Genomic DNA, 18,497 nt, shown 5'->3' with positions numbered 1-18,497 from the left:
CACAGGGTTATTTGGTAACCGTGATAGCGTTACGGAGATGTTTAATAAACTCAAGTGGCAGACTCTGCAAGAGAGGCGCTCTGCATCGCGGTGTAGCTTGCTCGCCAGGTTTCCAGAGGGTGCGTTTCTGGATGAGGTATCGAGTATATTGCTTCCCCCTACTTATACCTCCCGAGGAGATCACGAATGTAAAATTAGAGAGATTAGAGCGCGCACGGAGGCTTTCAGACAGTCGTTCTTCCCGCGAACCATACGCGACTGGAACAGGAAAGGGAGGTAATGACAGTGGCACGTAAAGTGCCCTCCGCCACACACCGTTGGGTGGCTTGCGGAGTATGAATGTAGATGTAGATGTAGATTCGCAGAGATGTGATCCGCCTATTCGCGTTGTTGACTGCCCTCTCGCCCGCGTGACCCGCACAGGCTGTATTAACATGTTTATCTGCCCCGGATACGCACTTTGTAGCCTATTAGTTTGCGCAAGGAATGATCGTGCGAGAACTCGCAAAAGGCTATTGCCGTTTGGGATTTCAGCAAAGAAAAACTGAGGAAGGGGGGAAGGAATACCGTTCCGGCATGTTTGCTCGTGTATTTCTATCGTCAGCTCCATTTGTCAATAATGGTCTGATCCGACCACTACAGCTTCCTGTGTCAAGATGAAGTGGTTCATTCGGTTGTGAAAACACAAACGAGGAATTGGATGGACAAACATCTTTCCTCATTATTGTTTGTGCATATTGTAAGTGGCGTGTTATCCATAAAATATTGAAATACACCTTTCTCAAAAGCTCTCGGTGCACAAAGAAGCAACTTTCCACCATCGTTGGTCAGTATTTAGAATTAATATCCATACTATTCCGATATACTCTACTATTAAAATATCTTAATAAATTTACACAGCATCATAATATGGATATTTTTCGTCAAGAAAGTCTTCGTTTCAAATCGTGAAACACACTCACCACTGAAATTTACATCCGACGCAGCTCAGACTATGATGCACTTCAATTCCAATACTGGACAGAAGTGTTAACTGTTGTTCTTAGAGAGAAAAATATATTTGCAACCATCGCTGTGTTTAATTATTTCGTTGTCTTCTTTGTAAACGACAGATATCTGACAGTGCGCCCTATGTCTTATTTCACCGCCCTGGAACAAAATACACTTTGAATTGGACGAGAAAGTTGTGGTAATTGCAGTAAAAGGTTTTTGCCCCTTTTAGTTCGCAGTGCGCCTGACATTTTCTCAGTTTGTTAAGGACATCATTTCACGTTGATAAAATCGGAATGAGACTCCTCACTTTACTAAAGGAATTATTTGAATTGGTGTTTTACTGCGCGATTCTTTTTGTACCTTGATCTGTGTCATTACACTGTACTAAATTTCCTCGAAATCGATCGACTAAGTGGTAGCGAACTATTTCAGAACATATCTGTTGCTGGGGTCCGCTGGAAGGTAAAAAGAACGGTAACGCCGACGGAACGCAGAAGTAGGTATGTAGAAGAGTGCTTGTCCATTGCCACACAGTTTTGTGACACCTATTAAAACCCAAGGAAATGGATCAAAATGTAGAAACAGACGCGCACTAACACGACGGGAGAAATAGTTCCTTTTTTCTACGATACGTGCAATTTCATATCTCATTGTACCAAATAATGTCTCATGGTTCTAAAATTGTAAAATGAAATATCGAGAGCAGGATGGGACGCCTGCTAGAACTCGATTGGAAAAATATTACGAGTAGTTTTGGTTACAAAGAAATGCAGAAACGAAGCGATACTGATCCTTGGACTTATCTTAGATGAAAGGTGGAAGAAAGCCAAATCCATATTTATAGCGTTTGTTTATTCATATAAAGCTTTTTGACAATGATGTTCGAACACACATTTTGAAATTATGAAATTGTCTGGGAAAGATATACAGAAACTTGAAATAGTAATTAAAGTTCAGAAAGCAGAATTAAAAATTTAAGTTTCTCAGTGACATTGTAAGCATGTCAGAGGAAAGATAATAAGTGAAACGGTATGGGTAGTGTCCTGGAAAGATGTTATAAGATGAACATCAGTGTAAGGAAAACAGGGCAATGGAGAGAGTACAAATAAATCAGGCGAAAAAGAAAATTACAAGCTGAAAGTAGTAGACGAGTTTTGCTATTTGGGCAGCAAAATAACTGAAGGAAGCAGAAATAGGGAGAATATATATTAGGACTAGATTAGGACTAGTGAGAAAATTTTTAGTGAAAACGAGAATATCACAACATTTTAGGTAAATTTAAGTGGTTGGAAGTCTTTTATGATAATGTTTGTTTGAAGTGTAGAGTTATATGGGAGTGAAACATGGATGACAAATGTTAATGACAAGAAGAGAATAGAAGTTTTTTAATACTTATGTTACAGAAGAGTGCAAATGATTGGATGGGTAGATCATATACCCAATGAAGAAGTGCCGCATCGAATCAGGGAGAAAAGAGTTTTATGGCTCAACTTAACTACAAGAAGGGTTAGGTCGAGGGACATCCCGATGCATCGAGTAATAGTTAAGTGTCGGGGCTAAAACCGTACAGCAAGACAAGAACTCAAATACAGAAGGCAGGTTCAAATTAGTGTAGGATGCAATAGCTAAGTACGTATTAAAATATCTGTGTAAGAAGCATTTGAGTGAAGAGCAACAACAAACCTATCTTCGGACTGATGACTGCGCACAACGTAAATCCACCGAAAAAAATGGTTGCTTTTTTATGGCATTGTAATACATTGGCACATTTTCTTAAAAAGCTCTCCGTCTTCAGGCCACAAGTGGCCCATCGGGACCATCCGACCGCCGTATCATCCCCAGCTGAGGATGCGGATAGGAGGGGCGCGTGGCCAGCACACCGCTCTCCCGGTCGTTTACGATGGTTTTCTTTGACCGGAGCCGCTACTATTCGGTCGAGTAGCTCCTCAATTGGCATCACGAGGCTGAGTGCACCCCGAAAAATGGCAACAGCGCATGGCGACTGGATAGTCACCCATCTAAGTGCCGGCCACGCCCGACATCGCTTAACTTCGGTGATCTCACGGGAACCGGTGTATCCACTGCGGCAAGACCGTTGCCCACATTTTATTAAGGAGACCTGCATTTTCACTCCAGAGTTTTAGAATACATTACCCTTTGTCTATAACACCTAGGACGATGGGGTGTTATGTCAGAATTGGATAACATTAAGTAAAGCAATGTTAGAAATGATTTATCTGTGGTAGTTTAATCATTGCAACAGTTTATCTGCGAGATGAATTTTAAATGGACGTTTATTTTCGGTGGCGTCATTTGGTGCATAATGCGTGTAATTTCATTCGAACTGTGGCTGCCTTCTCTCTACATCCATAGAAATATTTTAAGCCTCACATCTTGTAATTCGGAATAAAACTGAGGCAATAACAATAATTTATTTTATCCACTCATTATGTTGTTGATGAAAGTACTACATGTTCACAGCCATGTCTCCTCAGATGCAGCACAGCTTTAACATTTGTTTCGTTTCTTCCTACTGGATCGTGTCTGATAATTGTTAAATGATTATCAGTTTAAAAATATATATATTATTTCTACCGACGGCTTTTACCTTTGTTTTCAATCACTGATCTCACCGGTGGTTGCGGTAAGATAATACTGTTGCATGGGGAGACCACTGCAGTACCCTTTCTATAATTGTGGAGAGCGCCCAAGTATCGAACACTCCTGCTGGCGTGCCATCGTCAACGTGACGTCGAAACAACACCGGCTCGCAGCTCTCGAGGCGGGAGAGGTGCTCGGGTTATCTGAAGCACCTGCTGTCGCGGTGCGGCACGCCGCTAAGCTGCGGCGAACAATTGATCGGCGCTGGTCGTCATTAAGGCTGCCGGCGCGCCTCTGAGTCCCTGGGGTCCTTGACTGCCATCGGCGGCGAGACTGCGACTCCGCCGTGACACGGGCAGTCTGAGGGACACAAACGCCGCTGCGGAGCACGGGTAGGGGACGGCGGAACCGTCAGACAACTACGAGAGGGTGCTCGTTCCTGACGGCCGCGGCCTTCTGTATTTTCTCCTTAGTATTAGAATTTCGAGCTGTGTGCCCACATACCAGTTTCCCAAAGCAATACTCAAAAACTTTTACTTGAAAATGTAATAAAAAAATAGTGATTCATACCTTATAGTAAAAATAATGCCTTTTATCTTTAATTACTAATCTCATGAAACTAATTAAATTTTGGTACTGAAATGCGTAATTCATTATAGCTAAATGAAAAAATCATGTACACGGCGCTTCAGCACAGCGGTTACAAACTTTCAAGAGACATAGAGTACATCTAGACGATGGGACATCACATAACAAGGCAGATCGAAAACGCTTTCCTGGCGCAGTAGTGACGATACAACACAAGAAAGGAAAGATACGAACAGGGTGAGAACTCCCGTTTATCAGGCTTAGTTCAGCAGACGCCAAGAGAGAGGAACAAAAACAGACATGAATAGTCATCAGAGAATGTGTTCGAAATTACGTCCACGGACCGTGATGCAGGACTCACATCTCCGGCGCATAGAAGAACTAATGTTCTGGAAAGTACCGGGCGTGGCTCGAACCTCCCCAGCAGTTGCCACGATGCGTGCTAGTTCTTCAGCACCGTCAGGGGGTTTCGTACACTAGTGTCTGACGTATTGCCAGAGGAAGTAGTCAAGGCAAGCGAGGTCCGGTGATCTAGCTGGCCAGGCACCCGACAACTCCTGCCAATCCAATGTTGACGAAGCGCTGCATTCAGGTAGCAACGCACATTAAAGCTGTTGTGTGTGGGGGCCCTGTCATGCCGAAACCATATTGCAGAACACATCGCGGCGGATACGTGTGCGTCGTCCAAGAGCTGCGGAAATACTTGCTTAAGAAAGATGAGGTAGGTTGCACCCTTCAAACGTTGGGGCAACAAGTACGACCCGACGAGGTGATAGCCGACGATGCTGGCCCATACATTAACGGAAATTGGGATCTCCCACAGTAGCATCTGGCGGATCGTCCGAGACAACTAGTGTCACACACAGCACGTGCAGTTGCTGAACAAAGATGATTTTACAAAATTGTTGAGGCTTTTGTGGCCACTTGTTGACAAACTGCCTATTGGCTTCTGTCTCGGGTTCTTCGGCACAGTGGTATTTACAGATGCGCTCAACGTATCCGCGCTTGCCCAAGTCGACTGATGGTGGTGTGATTGTGAAGCACGAAGGAACAACCACAGGTAAACGGTGAGTAGGCAGACCACATGTACTGAAAGGCAAGAATTGTCTAGCACTGTTGACGGTGGCTATAAAAAATCGTACGAAATCAAAGGAAGGAGTCATTCTTGAGTTCCAACGCGCTGCCAGCACTCCACCTAGCAGAATGACTGTGCGTAGGGAATTACAAACAGTAGGGTACAACGGTCGAGCAGCTCCTTATACGCTACACATTTCTGCAACACTTGAGGTGGTGTAAAGAACGATGCCAAGGACAGTGCATGACTGTAAAGAATGATTTGTAGTGATGAGTAACGCTATATTCTTTGGCAATGTGATGGAAGGATTTGGGTTTGGTGAATGCCTGGAAGACATTACTTGCCATCATCTGCAGTACCAACAGTGAAGTACGGAAGAAGTGTTATGGTGATTTTCGTGATTAGGGTGTGGTCTCGTTATTGTGCTTGAAAAAACGCTAAATTTGGAAGGATATGAACACATTTTACAGCACTGTACACCGCGTACAATAGAGTAACAGTCGGGAGCCGATGATTGCGTCAGCATGACAATACACGCTGTCGTGAAGCAGCATCTGTGAGGCAGTGGTTTGTGGACGATAACATTCCTGAAATGGACTGACCTTCCAAGGGTCCTTACCTGAACCCAATGGAACATCTTTGGGATGAGTTAGAAAGTCGACTTCGCCCCAGACCCCAGAACCCAGCATCCAGGATCGCTACCCTCTCTTGTTTCGGCTGTCGAGGAAGAATGGGCTGCCATTCCTTCACAGACATTCAGACACCTCATTGAAAGTGTTTCCAGCAGTGCTGAAGCTGTCATAAAGCTGAAGTGTGAAAATACCCCATATTAATGTCTATTAATACGTGTCCAGATACCTTTGAGTAGATAGTGTCATCGACCGTTTCAGTACTCTGATAGAGTGTATTACACAACACCTTTATTGCTGCATAAATTGGTTTTTGAGTTGTTACTCCACTTATGAATAACATTTCGAAAAAAGATGTGATTGCGACCATGTGATATGTATAACAACAAATTTTCTGCAACCACAATATAAATTAATCCTCTTATGAATCCGAAATGAGATAAAATTTGCATCCAAGCCGTAACGTTTTTGGGGCTTGGACAGGAAAATAAATATGAAATAAATAAATGAAAATTTATCTCCAGTGAGAATCATATTCGAATCCTGCCTCGGGCATGGATGAGTGTGATGTTCTTAGGTTAGTTAGGTTTAAGTAGTTCTAAGTTCTCGGGGACTGATGACCTCATATGTTAAGTCCAATAGTGCTCAGAGCCATTTGAACCCATTTGAACCAAAAATGGCGCAAAAGGTGCTAACTATGATGACTAGGACTAACGGATAACCACAGTTTTACCAATGTTACCAGGTAAATACGTTAAAATACCGCACATCCTTTCGTTAAAAGGTAACACAGTTGGTAAAAAAAAATTAATTCTAATAACCAAACAGCATAATACATTCCCCTTCCCGTATCGTCATTTGTAGAGTACGTTGTTCCCTTGTTTAGTATTTGAGGTGTCCAGGTTGCAAACGGCTAACTTCCACAGAGTTGGGTTTATTTAACAGTGCGAGACATTTATTAAATGACTATCCCCAGAGTCTGACGCATTTCCATAAGATCCATATTTACGGAACCGTACTTTTAATTTGTTTCTTTATTAGACTACAGAATCTTTCAGCAGTGAGATTAAAATTCAAGATGAAAGGATATCAAAGATAAAATTCGCTGATGACATTGCTATCTCGGTGAAACCGAGGAAGAATTGGATCTGTTGACTGAAATACAGAGATTTGACTATATGCGACAAATGATTAAGGATGACGGGTCCAAGTGCTGCTCTGAGATGAAGAGGTTGGCACAGAAGAGGAATTCGCGGCGGGCTGCAACAAACAAGTCAGAAGACCGATGGCACAATAAAAGCCCGTCTCATTATTAAAATGTTTAGAGAATGCACCAAACACTCTTGGGGCACCAATTCGTCGCCTATAGACGGGGCTTCTCGAAATCGTCTGACGCCAGTGCTAACGCTGTTTGCAAGTCAAGAACTAGACTACTAGAAAGCGTATGGTAGGCGCAGGGCAATCGCAGTTTAGGTCGCAGATATCAGCGCGAGCATCGGAGGGCGCCTCTAATTAACGGAACCAGTAATGAATGACCGCAGAGAAAGGTGTCGGTGCGATGCTAGCGCGTCCTTCTATCGCCTTGAGGAGGGAGGGGGGAGACAAAGCGCTAGCCTACTTATGCTGATGGCTGGCGGCCGCTGCGAGCTGTGCTGCCGTTGTAAATGAAGCCTTATCTGCGGCGCACGACTTATTTTGTTGCAGGCCAGTTCGCTATATTTATCGCAGGCCTTGATTCGCCGCTGTCAGGATCTCCGATATGGCGTCGTCTGCGCACTTTGAACCAAGTGGCCGAGGTCTGGCATCCACTGCCGCAGACCAACTGAAGACGCAGCCGGCAGGCTCTTCGTGATATTCCTAACAGACTTACTTGAGGGCAGGCAAAAAAACCGTCCAGCTACGTGGCTGCCACACGTCAACTGCAATAGTCATCTGCCACCACCTTATTTCCGTACGCTATGTCTAATGCTATAAAGTATATCTAGAATACTTGAACGAGAAACTGTAACGAGATCGTTCGAAACCAGGTATATAATGCGAAATGTTACATGTTTGGCTTCGGCAACTCGTATGACGACAGTACTGTCCGTCGGACAAGGACTTATCAGTAACGCTCTACAAAAGAAGGGTGGAGGTAGCTTGCTTATTGCTTAGTGCCGAAGTAATTTACATTCTATGTGTTTTCCCTGAATAATGATGACATAAGACAAATGAGAGAGAGATAGAGATAGGTAGATAGATAGATAGAGAGAGAGAGAGATGGAGTTGGGGGAGGGGGGGGGCTGGAGTAACTTGAAAGTCGCTGCTACGTAGTTAACCCAAGAAACTAACGTTTATGAGAAAAGTCTTTTCTTAAAAAAAAATTGATATCTGTGAAAACAAAAAAGGTATAATTTATATCAAGGAACTCATGGAAACGTGTCTCAGGGCATCGACTGTGGAATTACGAATTAAACGAAGGGCAACGACGTTTTCTAAATGAATAATGTACTCGTGGCGTATGAAACAACTGTTATGATCTAAATGCGAACTTCAAAATTTTTACATGTTCCTTTGTCAGTTATAAAGCAAGCATTTATGAGTGTGGAAATGTCCTTCACACTTCCTCCGGACAATATGATTTACTGACTCCCTAGTCTCGCAGCCTGTTAAGCCATTTACCACCATATGCATATCTCTTTGGATAACGGTCCTACCACAGATCTATGGCTGGAGACATTGTCAATCAGCCCCAGCTCCATATCGTATATGAACCTCGATAAATAAGCCACATAGCAAGGCTTTTATATCCATACACTGACACTATTCACTACAACGAGCGAAAAAGAGCAGGTAGAATTCCAGGAATTTAATGCCACTTCATAACTTGAAAAAAAGTAACTTAAATCTACGAGAGGGCGTGAGTGGAGACAAGTCTACGCCCATCAAAATATCAATTCTTAGGGAGAAGCAAGACGCAAATGGCGAAATTAGAGCTATACTCTTCCGACGAGGCATTGTCCTTTTCGGAAGTGTGCACGAGGATTAAACAGTAAAGACACAACTTCTGCTTAAAACCCCAATGAAAGCTATGGAACAGCAATCTTGCAGAATTATTGTTGTGTTTGTAGAAAATATTCCCTAGACTGTCTCAGTCGTTGTCATGTCTTTATGTAACCACAATCTCTAAAGCTGCTGACGAATATGGGTGACGCATTAACAGATAAATGACTCGACATGATTTACGTAATTGGGGACATCTTTTTTCGCCACAGACGGCGTTCTTGGAACCTAGCGTCAAATTATGTAGAAGCGGTTTAACTTCGGAAAGCATCATTACTCAAATACAGTTTTCCCTAACACTAATTTTTCTATTCGCAATAGTATGTAGACAAATTCGTGGTACTTTACTATAGTGTCCCAGTTTTCATTCAGAGCTAAAAATGACAAAACCTGATTACGGAAGTTGCGTCGCTGATGATGCAAAGAACGTCATGTAAAGGTACTCAGTGAGTCACTGGGTGACCAACCTCCTTCAGAATACTTGTGGAGATAACGACTGTGGTGTAAGAAGAAATATTTAAAAAGCAGTAGGAAATACTTGTTAAATGCTGAGACGTCATACACAGGTCGTGGTGTCAGTCTCCTTTTATTATTTGCGACCAGATTTTTTGGAATAGCTGAATTTGTTTGAACACACAGATCCGTGGTGTATACTATGGAGTAAGAGTAAGGTTAAAACAGTCTCTCATCCGACATATTCACCACTTAAATAAAAATTCATTACAATAGTAAACACATGGTATCAGCTTTAGCGCGGAAACGTCCGAAGTGTGGCCGAAGAAGAACGCCCACGCAAGACTATCAAAAACCACGTGGTACTGAAGTACTGTACTGGATTTGATTATAGTTAATTTACTGAGTTCTTAGAGATGCGAGACGGACTTGTTTCAGACACGGTGAGACATATTCCACCTTCACCTTCGATTCATACTAAATGTTGAACGTCACACCAAATCCTTATTAGCTTCGCGTTAATACGAAAATTAGCGGGGAAGGGGACCACAACTAGGCTTTCACGGACTACAAAGTTGTATGCCACTGAAACTCGACAGCAGTTTGTCGTCTAGGTGAAGGATAAGTTGTCTATCTGTTCAAAAATATTTTGTATTTCCCCAGATACCAAAAGTATCGAAGGAATATATGTAACGATCAGCTAGAATCAAAGAATAAAAATCAAAACGTATAAAAAGTTTGAAGTGGCATCTTCTAACGTCCGCGCTGTCGTTATTGACGTTTTGTCATTGGCTAATTTTCGGAGAAAATAAATACCGAAGTGCGCATGTTCATTTTACGGGGAATAGCAGTCGATACACTCAAATATGGCTCAATGTAAAAGCATAGCTCTTTAGAAGGAGAAGTGCCGTTACTTCTGCTTTCATGATATCTTTTGTAACGGTAGTTGCTGCGCTGACAAACAGACGACGCAGCGGTCGCTTGTTGCTGGCTGAAGTTGAATTCTAACAGTGCGGCTCGTAACATACATTTAGAATTGTTGTTGCGTGATGTTAAAAAATTTTTATCAAAATGTAACAGTGGAGTAATATTTTCGTGTGTGTTTGTAGACTTTTTTTCGCAAAACAAATCCCGAGAATTTAGCGGCAATGAAAATACGGAACTATTCGTGGAAGATACGAATACCTTGCTATATCAGGTGCGCTCGACTCTAGAATACCATATAATTCACTCTACAAAGATTCCCCGTCAGTCGAAATATTAATTGACTTTTACGAAACCATTTGCTCAAGCAACAACACATTTTTTCAAACAGAACAATGGAATCTTTGTCACGCTAAAGAGTACATTGGAAGTTTCTCAGTATTTATGGTCCAAGGGTTGTAAGTACGTAATGACAGGCAAATTCAACCAAGACCCCCTGGTTCGTCAGCCGGCCGAAGTGGCCGTGCGGTTAAAGGCGCTGCAGTCTGGAACCGCAAGACCGCTACGGTCGCAGGTTCGAATCCTGCCTCGGGCATGGATGTTTGTGATGTCCTTAGGTTAGTTAGGTTTAACTAGTTCTAAGTTCTAGGGGACTAATGACCTCAGCAGTTGAGTCCCATAGTGCTCAGAGCCATTTGAACCCTGGTTCGCCATATTGGAATTTTGAGGTCTATAAGCTGTGACAACCATCCATCAACTGTAGATTTTGTGCATTTACATATGTTAGATTGCGTGTATGCTCTCGTGAAGATGGCTGTATGTGCTTCCGGGAACTGTGAACCGAATTCAGATGCGTTTATGTGCTAAAGAAATGGAGGTACGAAACAAACGCACTAACTTATCTGCTGAGAACAGAATTAAGGAGAAAATGGTGATAGCGCTCTGGGAGAATGATCTTCCTACTCCGTATAAAGACAATTTTCCAAAACTATGTTTAGTTTATCACATAGCAGGTTACATTGTCAAAAAGCTTAATAAACAGAGCAGCTGTGTGAAGTGTGCTCAAATCCTTGTGAATGAAATGCCTTCTGAAACAAAAGTTGCAACCTTCATCGCCATAAAGGACTTCAGCTCAATAAATGGTCTTTCTTATTTGACTTATCCGCCCGAAAGCGTTTTCAACATTCTTTTACAAGTTGAAGTAATTATTGAAAAGAAATTGTCTTCCGTCTCAAATATATGGGCTGGTGTATTTTAAGAGTGTCTGGACAGAAATGACGAAATTGTTTTAGGAAAATGTGATTTCAGATGTTGTTGGAACTTAAACTTGACATTGCTGGCAAATTAATTTTCCGTTTCATGAAGTGCCACTTTTTCTTTCGCACGAAAGAAATCAGCAAAGAGCTTTTGTCAGCAAAGACCGCGAAGTCATCAGGCAAACTTTCCAAAATTTCCTACAACTAACAGCTACAAATTATATGGGTGAGATAATATTGTCTTTTAGTCTGTATTATTGAGTGCTATGCACCTCTATAAATGATTTTTTGCATGTTAAACCGTATTTCGATCTTCGCCAGTATAATTTATTTGGTTATTATTCGTGACCTGATGTTTCATAACTGCCTTAAAGGATGTCAACGCATTATGATTCAATGCAGATGGCATATTTCACTTATTTTGTCTTAATATCGTCAAATAAAGCGTTTTAAAATTGTGTAAGATCCGACTAGTAGATATACTGCAACGTTCCTCGCCCAGCGCTAAGCTACGGTAGTCCCGCCTAGGAGCAGGCCTACGGAAATTTGTCGCGTGCCTGTACCTCTTCTTCTAGACGCTATGATGAAAACTCAAGGCGGAATGTCAAAGGTTTGCCCATGTGGTAAATTAGCGATAAAATTAGGTCGTTTAATTTCATTTTTATGTCGTCATATTTATAAGGATAACATAAAATTCATATTCGAGTATTCTCAGGGTAAACTGTGAATATTAATTTGAAAATTTTTGTACTCGAGACATGACTGTCTTTGTCTGTTATTTGTGCCACTACAACGATGACCGTGCATTTTACACTTCATCACTTTCGCTGATCTAGTCATCTATTTAAGAAAATTACTTGAACTCCTTTCCTAGAGCCCAGATGGCACTAATTTGTCATCTGATAGCAAGACATTCCGAACGTAAAGAAGAGCAATCGTCTCTTACAGAAATAGTGTAGCTTAGTTCGGAAGCAAGTATGCAGGTGTTTACGGAAAAGTACGTGCCGCTATCCGGAATATATAACCAAGCTTCATCTCATTAATTGACTCAGTATAATTACCATGCATTAAGCTTGTGTTTACTCTCTCTGTTGGATTATGACAACTAATTACATCAGACTGAACTTTCTTTGGGTGCTAGTCAGCTACTAACACTGTTTCCGCCCACAAGAGAACTGCCTTTCTCTTTTATCGGAGAAGTAAGATATTGAAGTAGTTTCATGCATTTCTACAGGTAAAGTGGAACAATAAGAGAATTCAATCATATTTGAAAGGAACCACGCTTGGTTTTTCACGTACCGTTTTGATGTAATTCTTCCCTTGGTCCTCCATATCTCGTACACGGATTACCGTTTTCGGCAAAGACACGTCAGAGCGCTTACGTCATATTCGTTGAAACTGTGCATTATGGCGTGTTAGTACATAATAAGAAAAGCTTTGCAGTATTTCTAGTCTGAGCGCAGAACGAATATTATCTTATTTCTGTTGGAACAAAATTTCTCAAGCAGTCAATACTAGTATACTGGCGAGACGAGGAAGCGTGCATAGCTGTTGACGTCTGGAATATCATCGCGTCTACGACGAGCGTCTGAGACTTAGACTAAATAAAGGACAGTGAATTACTGCTGCATCCGTGATTGCGTCTGCGAATATCAAAAGTAAATTACTGGGCAGTACTCGCTGCAGAGCACTTGCTGATATTTACCAATCGCTTTTACTCTTCCACTAACTTATACCGTAATATGAAATTAAGTGTACGCTTTTATACGTGTCGTAATCAGTCTTACAATGTATTTACGGTCCTACCGAAATATTGCAATTCCTTCAGAGTCTCTACACAATATTAGTTCCCTAACTTTCTTAAAAACAGCTTCTTCGGCTTCCGATGGTTCTCATTGACGTATTCGTAACACTATCTTCTGAATTAACCCGATCGTTTCTTACAGTAACACATCTCTTATATTTTCCCGCAGGTCAAATTGATGTAAAACATTAAACGAAGAAACGACGCTTTGGAAGAGGCACTGAGAGGTTTTGTTAGCAGCTTCCAGCGACGAAATGCTGCTCTTACTGAAATTTCTCCCAAGGGACCAAAGTCGTACGAAAATGAGTTTACGTATTCGACACGTTTGATACCATTCGGTATCATTATTCTTAGGTGTTAGCGCAAAAAAGGGAATAGTCAATCGTTAAATGTTAACGAAAGAAGCCTACAAGAATACAACATCTGTGAAAGAATAACATGATTTACATTCCAAAATCAAAATAAAATTGGTGATGGATGTCTAAAAATGTACCACACTTCACATAAAAAGTGCTTCTCGCTATCAGTATGCATCTCAGTCCCCCAGCTGCTTAATTTAAATAGCGTCTTAGTGAACTAAGCAGCTGTTTGCACCTCTCAAAGCTTTCGTTATTTTAGTAAGAGATGAGAGAAAAACTTACCATTTATCATATCCTATCAGTTACAGCAAAACAACTTAAATTATAGCAAGTAGATGACGAAAGAGATGATTAGTAGAATTGCCCGTGTGCCACTATAAACGCACGAAGCAGAGGTACGCTTCATGGTACGAACGCGCTGTTGCCCCTTTCTAGAGTCTTTCCGTCTTGCGACCATGTAAAACGATGTGTGATACTTCCACATTTACCAGAGACACTAAAGAAATTATTTTTTGGGAATGTCAGTCTTCTAATTGGCAGATGCGGCCCACCACGAATTCCTCTCTTGTGCCATTCTCTTTATCCCAAACTACACCAGGCATGAGCTACCTTTGATGACACGCGGGCCTGATTCACATGTTTATTTACGTTTGCGGGCCAGCCCGTCACGTGATGCAATAGCAGCCTCTTAACGCATCAAGTCAAAACTATAGCGTCCGTGACGTTAATGTTTATGGGAAAAGCACCCATATGAACTGCCCTTCTTTCCCGACACGCCACGCTAACAAATTATGCCTCGAAACAAGAGTTTTTGAGGTATATCCATTACACTTTCACCCCATCTTCGGATATTAAGATTTATTCACGTCTCGTGAACATTGTTTCTTTACTTACGACATTTTACAAAACTTTCATTGCAAAATACTGCAGCGTCTCTCTCTCTTTCTATCTCTCCCACAAATTTCTTCCTTGATACCAGTCACGGACTACCCGTGACCTACATTCAACGTCCTAAAATTTTTCCTCGCTACAGTTCCCTCTGTTGTCACGGGGAATTGTTCACAGATATCTTAAAGTATATGCCGTTATCCCGTCCTTTCTTTGTTTTGCCCCTATTTTGTGTTGGTTCTCAGTCGGATATGAATGGTTTGCCGGGCAGTAATGTTTATCCAGCAAACGCGAATTCACGAGAGTGGCGTTTTATACGCAGAGGAAAACTGGAGACACTCTTTAAGAATTGTCCTTGTTTTGGTCCCCAGTTCGAAGATGTTTGATGCAGCTCTCCGCGCTAGTCTATACAGTGCAAGCTTCTTCTCTATTGCATAACTAATGCAGTCTACATCTGTTTAAACCTACTTGCTGCACTCAAATCTTTGTCTCCCTCTGCTGTATTCACCTCCCTCACTTCCCTTCATTACCAAATTAACTATTTTTTGATGCCTAAAGGTATGTCCCATCAGCATACCCATCTTATAGTGAAGTTGTGCCATAAATTTCTTTTCTCCCCAATTTTTTTAAGTATCTCTTCATTAGATATCCGATATTATCTTAACCATCCGTAGATTTCAAAAGCTCCTATTCTCTTCTTGCCGGAGCTTTTTATCATTCATGTTACACTTACGTACAAAGCTCATTAAGGACAGATATCTCCAGTAACCCTTTTAAGACTTTTGCTATTCTTGCTGTTGTCAGTCTCTATTATATCTCTTCTATATTTCGGCCATCGTCAGTTATGTTGCTGGCCAAATAGTAAAAAACTCATCTACCAGTTTTAGTTAATCATTTACCAAACTAAATCTTTCAGTATCGCCTCATTTGAATCGTCTGCATTGTATTACACTTGATTTAGTTTTGTTGATAATCATCGTACAAGCTCTTTTCAAGACGCTATCCATTTTGTTCAAGTATTCTTCCAAATCCTTTGGCGTCTCTGACAGAACTACAAGGTCATCGGTAAACGTTAAAGTTTCCTTTTTTTCTTCCTGGACTTTTATTTCCTTTCAAAATGTCTCTTTGGCTTTCGTAACTGCTTACTTAGTGTACGATTGAATAATATCGGAGATGAAACCCTGTCCCATTTCTTCCTCAATTCACGCTTCCTTTTCATGCATTGGAATTGAATAACTATTATCTGGTTTCTGTAGTTGTGATTAATCTTCCGCTCCCTGTATTTTATCCCTGTTACCTTCAAGAACAGAAAGAGAGCATCTAGTCAACATTGTCAAACTTTCTCACTAAATCTACACATGTTATGAACGTAGGTTTGGCATTATTTACCTATCACCTAAGACAAGTCGAAAGGCAGTATTGCCTCCCGTGTTCCTATATCTCTCTGGAACCCAAGCTGATCTTCTCCAATGTCGAATTCTACCAGTTTTTCCATTCTTCTGAGCCGCGCGTAGTAGCCGTATGGTCGGGGGCGCCTTATCACGGTTCGCGCAGCTCCCCCCGTAGGAGGTTCGAATCCTCCCTCGGGCATGGATGTGTGTGTTGTCCTTAGCGTAAGTTAGATTAAGTAGTGCGTAAGCCTAGGGACCGATGACCTCAGCAGTTTGGTCCCATAGTCCTTACCACAAATTTCTAATTTTTTCCGTTCTTCTGTTAATAGTTCGAGTCACCATTTTGTAACCATGACCTGTTAATTGGGCGCTGAAGGAATGAGAGTTTCTAAGGGATATTGTTAATGGAGGAGAGTATGATTACACTGAGACGAATATTTCGAGTGCGTCTGAAGACTTTTACACAAAACTAATCGCTTTCTTGTGTGAAGCCTTATATGACTGGGCAGATTCCTTAAAAATATCCTTGAATACCGTGATACAGGCGTGTCTGGACCATACTTTGTCACTCACCTGGGCGGCCGCCCGGTAGGGGTGCTGGAGGGCGTGGGCCTCTTGTCCTCACGGATGTGCATCTTGGAGGTAAGCCTCTTGAGCACGTCATCCATGGTGCGCGGCTTGACAGCCGCACCGTAGTGCGCATGCGCCTGGGGGGATGCGCAGCCCGCTGTCAGGCGCTGCTTCTTGCTGCGGCTTCCCGTAGCGTCCTCGCCGTCGTCGCTCGCTGCCCCCGACGACGACTCGCCGGTGGCGTGGGGCGCGCCGCCCCCGGAAACGGAGGAGGCAGCTTGGCCGTGGTGCAGCCGTAGGCGCGCGCCGTCTTCGTCGTCGTCGTCGGCGCCACTGCTGCTCGAGCACTCGTCCAGCTCGTCGGTGAGGCAGCCGCCACCGTCGCTGCCGCCTCCGCCGCTGCCACCGCCACCGCCGCACAAGAGTCCCGCCGCCGCCGCCGCAGCCGCCGCTGCGGACGCGTGGGAGGCGCCTAGGGGCGGGCACGGCTCGTCGTCGCCGCAGCCGCCCTCCTGCAGCTTCGTGGGCGGCGACTTGCGCTTCGAAGACATGTTCCTGCGGCACACGACACACCTATTAGCCCAGCTCGAAAACTGTTACCCAAACCCACTTTTCCTTCATTTACAGTAATAATTATGGTAGACAAAATTCCGTATGTCTTCCACAGTCAGTGATTATTTTCAATTGATTAATCCCTGTAGATTCTGAGAATGAGAATCGTGCACGTAATGTCCAAAATTTCATGAGCATTGGCTTGAAAATCTATGAGCTGTCTGAAGATGCCGTGAAATTGATTTAAATGTGATATTATTCTCTACTCAAGGTAAGAGAGCATAGAAAAAACACCTCAACACTATAACTACAGGAAGGTGACACCTTTCATCTAAAAAGAGCAATTCGAAACACACACAATAATGACAACTAGATGTAACTGTGAAAGAAAAGACTGACTATCATTTACCTTTATAGTGGAACCATAAACAAATAAATGACAAAATGGCATCAGAGAACAAAACTCTGAAGAGAAATTTAGTGAATGAGACGTGTGCTATAAATCCATTTCAAGTATTTAGTGTCAGTTACCCAATAAATGCTAAATACTAAATGCTGCACGTGAAATACAAGACGTTTTCCGTAATTCGGTGTAATCTCTTACCGAAACACATAGTTTCTATACTGTAAAATTCACAGCACGTATTCTGCGCCAGCGATGTTCATGCGTTCCGGTGTAAAAGAGAGTACGTGTGTCTGCATGTAAACGAGTGCAGTACTACGGCGAGGCTGAGGCGGCCTACTGACATCTAAGATCAGTCTGAAGTACCCAGTCGAAGTGACCACGAATTGGTGCCTGCTCCCGCCCGCCCTGGGCAGACTGGCTGGCACCACGATGGCGCACGGCCAGCGTTGCTCATGTTTCGGCGTGGGTGACCTAGTGGTTGGCGGCGTTGTCTACGGAGGGAGCAAAAGCTGAGACTGAGTCTGCAGACCGGTGTGGGATCAACCGCATCAACAGCACATGGCAGGTCGGCCGAGCCCGTTTTGTGTTGGAGTGACTGTTTTGGGTGCTGTCGGTGTGAGAGTGGTTCCGTGGAATCGGATGACATGAAGCTACTGTCAGCATCGGGTGGACAAGCCACAGCAAATGAGGAAGCGGAACTTGGAGGAATCCTGACAGTCCCGCCTGGAGTCGAGGACATTGTGGAGGCAGCAGAGCAGTTGGACATCGAACAGTCAACTCGGGGGACTGGCCGACTGTAACGCGAGACGTCGCTGGGCTGTAGCAGCAGCAGCCGGCATTTACCTCTGTATGCCCCGAGGATAACAACTACGAGCCAGAAAGCAGCTGCGGAAGAAAGTTTGCCCTACAACTATTGGAAAACGAGGATGAGAGTGACTTGTGTCGTGTTCGTCATTGGATTTTTGT

General features: G+C 42.9%; 1 protein-coding gene across 4 annotated transcripts in view; it reads right to left on the bottom strand.

The window, feature by feature from the left end:
• The window catches only part of LOC126198762 (transcription factor Sox-5-like), a 1,065,309-nt gene that overhangs the window by 264,487 nt on the left and 782,325 nt on the right, over positions 1-18,497 (bottom strand). For all 4 annotated transcript variants that reach the window (XM_049935319.1, XM_049935318.1, XM_049935320.1 and 1 more), the window contains one exon: positions 16,577-17,128. In XM_049935319.1, the coding sequence (XP_049791276.1) occupies positions 16,577-17,128 (552 nt within the window). The remainder of the gene's footprint in view (positions 1-16,576; positions 17,129-18,497) is intronic.

Source organism: Schistocerca nitens, chromosome 8 (genome assembly GCF_023898315.1).
Source record: "Schistocerca nitens isolate TAMUIC-IGC-003100 chromosome 8, iqSchNite1.1, whole genome shotgun sequence".
Taxonomy (NCBI): Eukaryota; Metazoa; Arthropoda; class Insecta; order Orthoptera; family Acrididae; genus Schistocerca; species Schistocerca nitens.
Note: the sequence above shows the minus strand (reverse complement) of the source record. Positions and strands in the feature narration are given on the sequence as shown.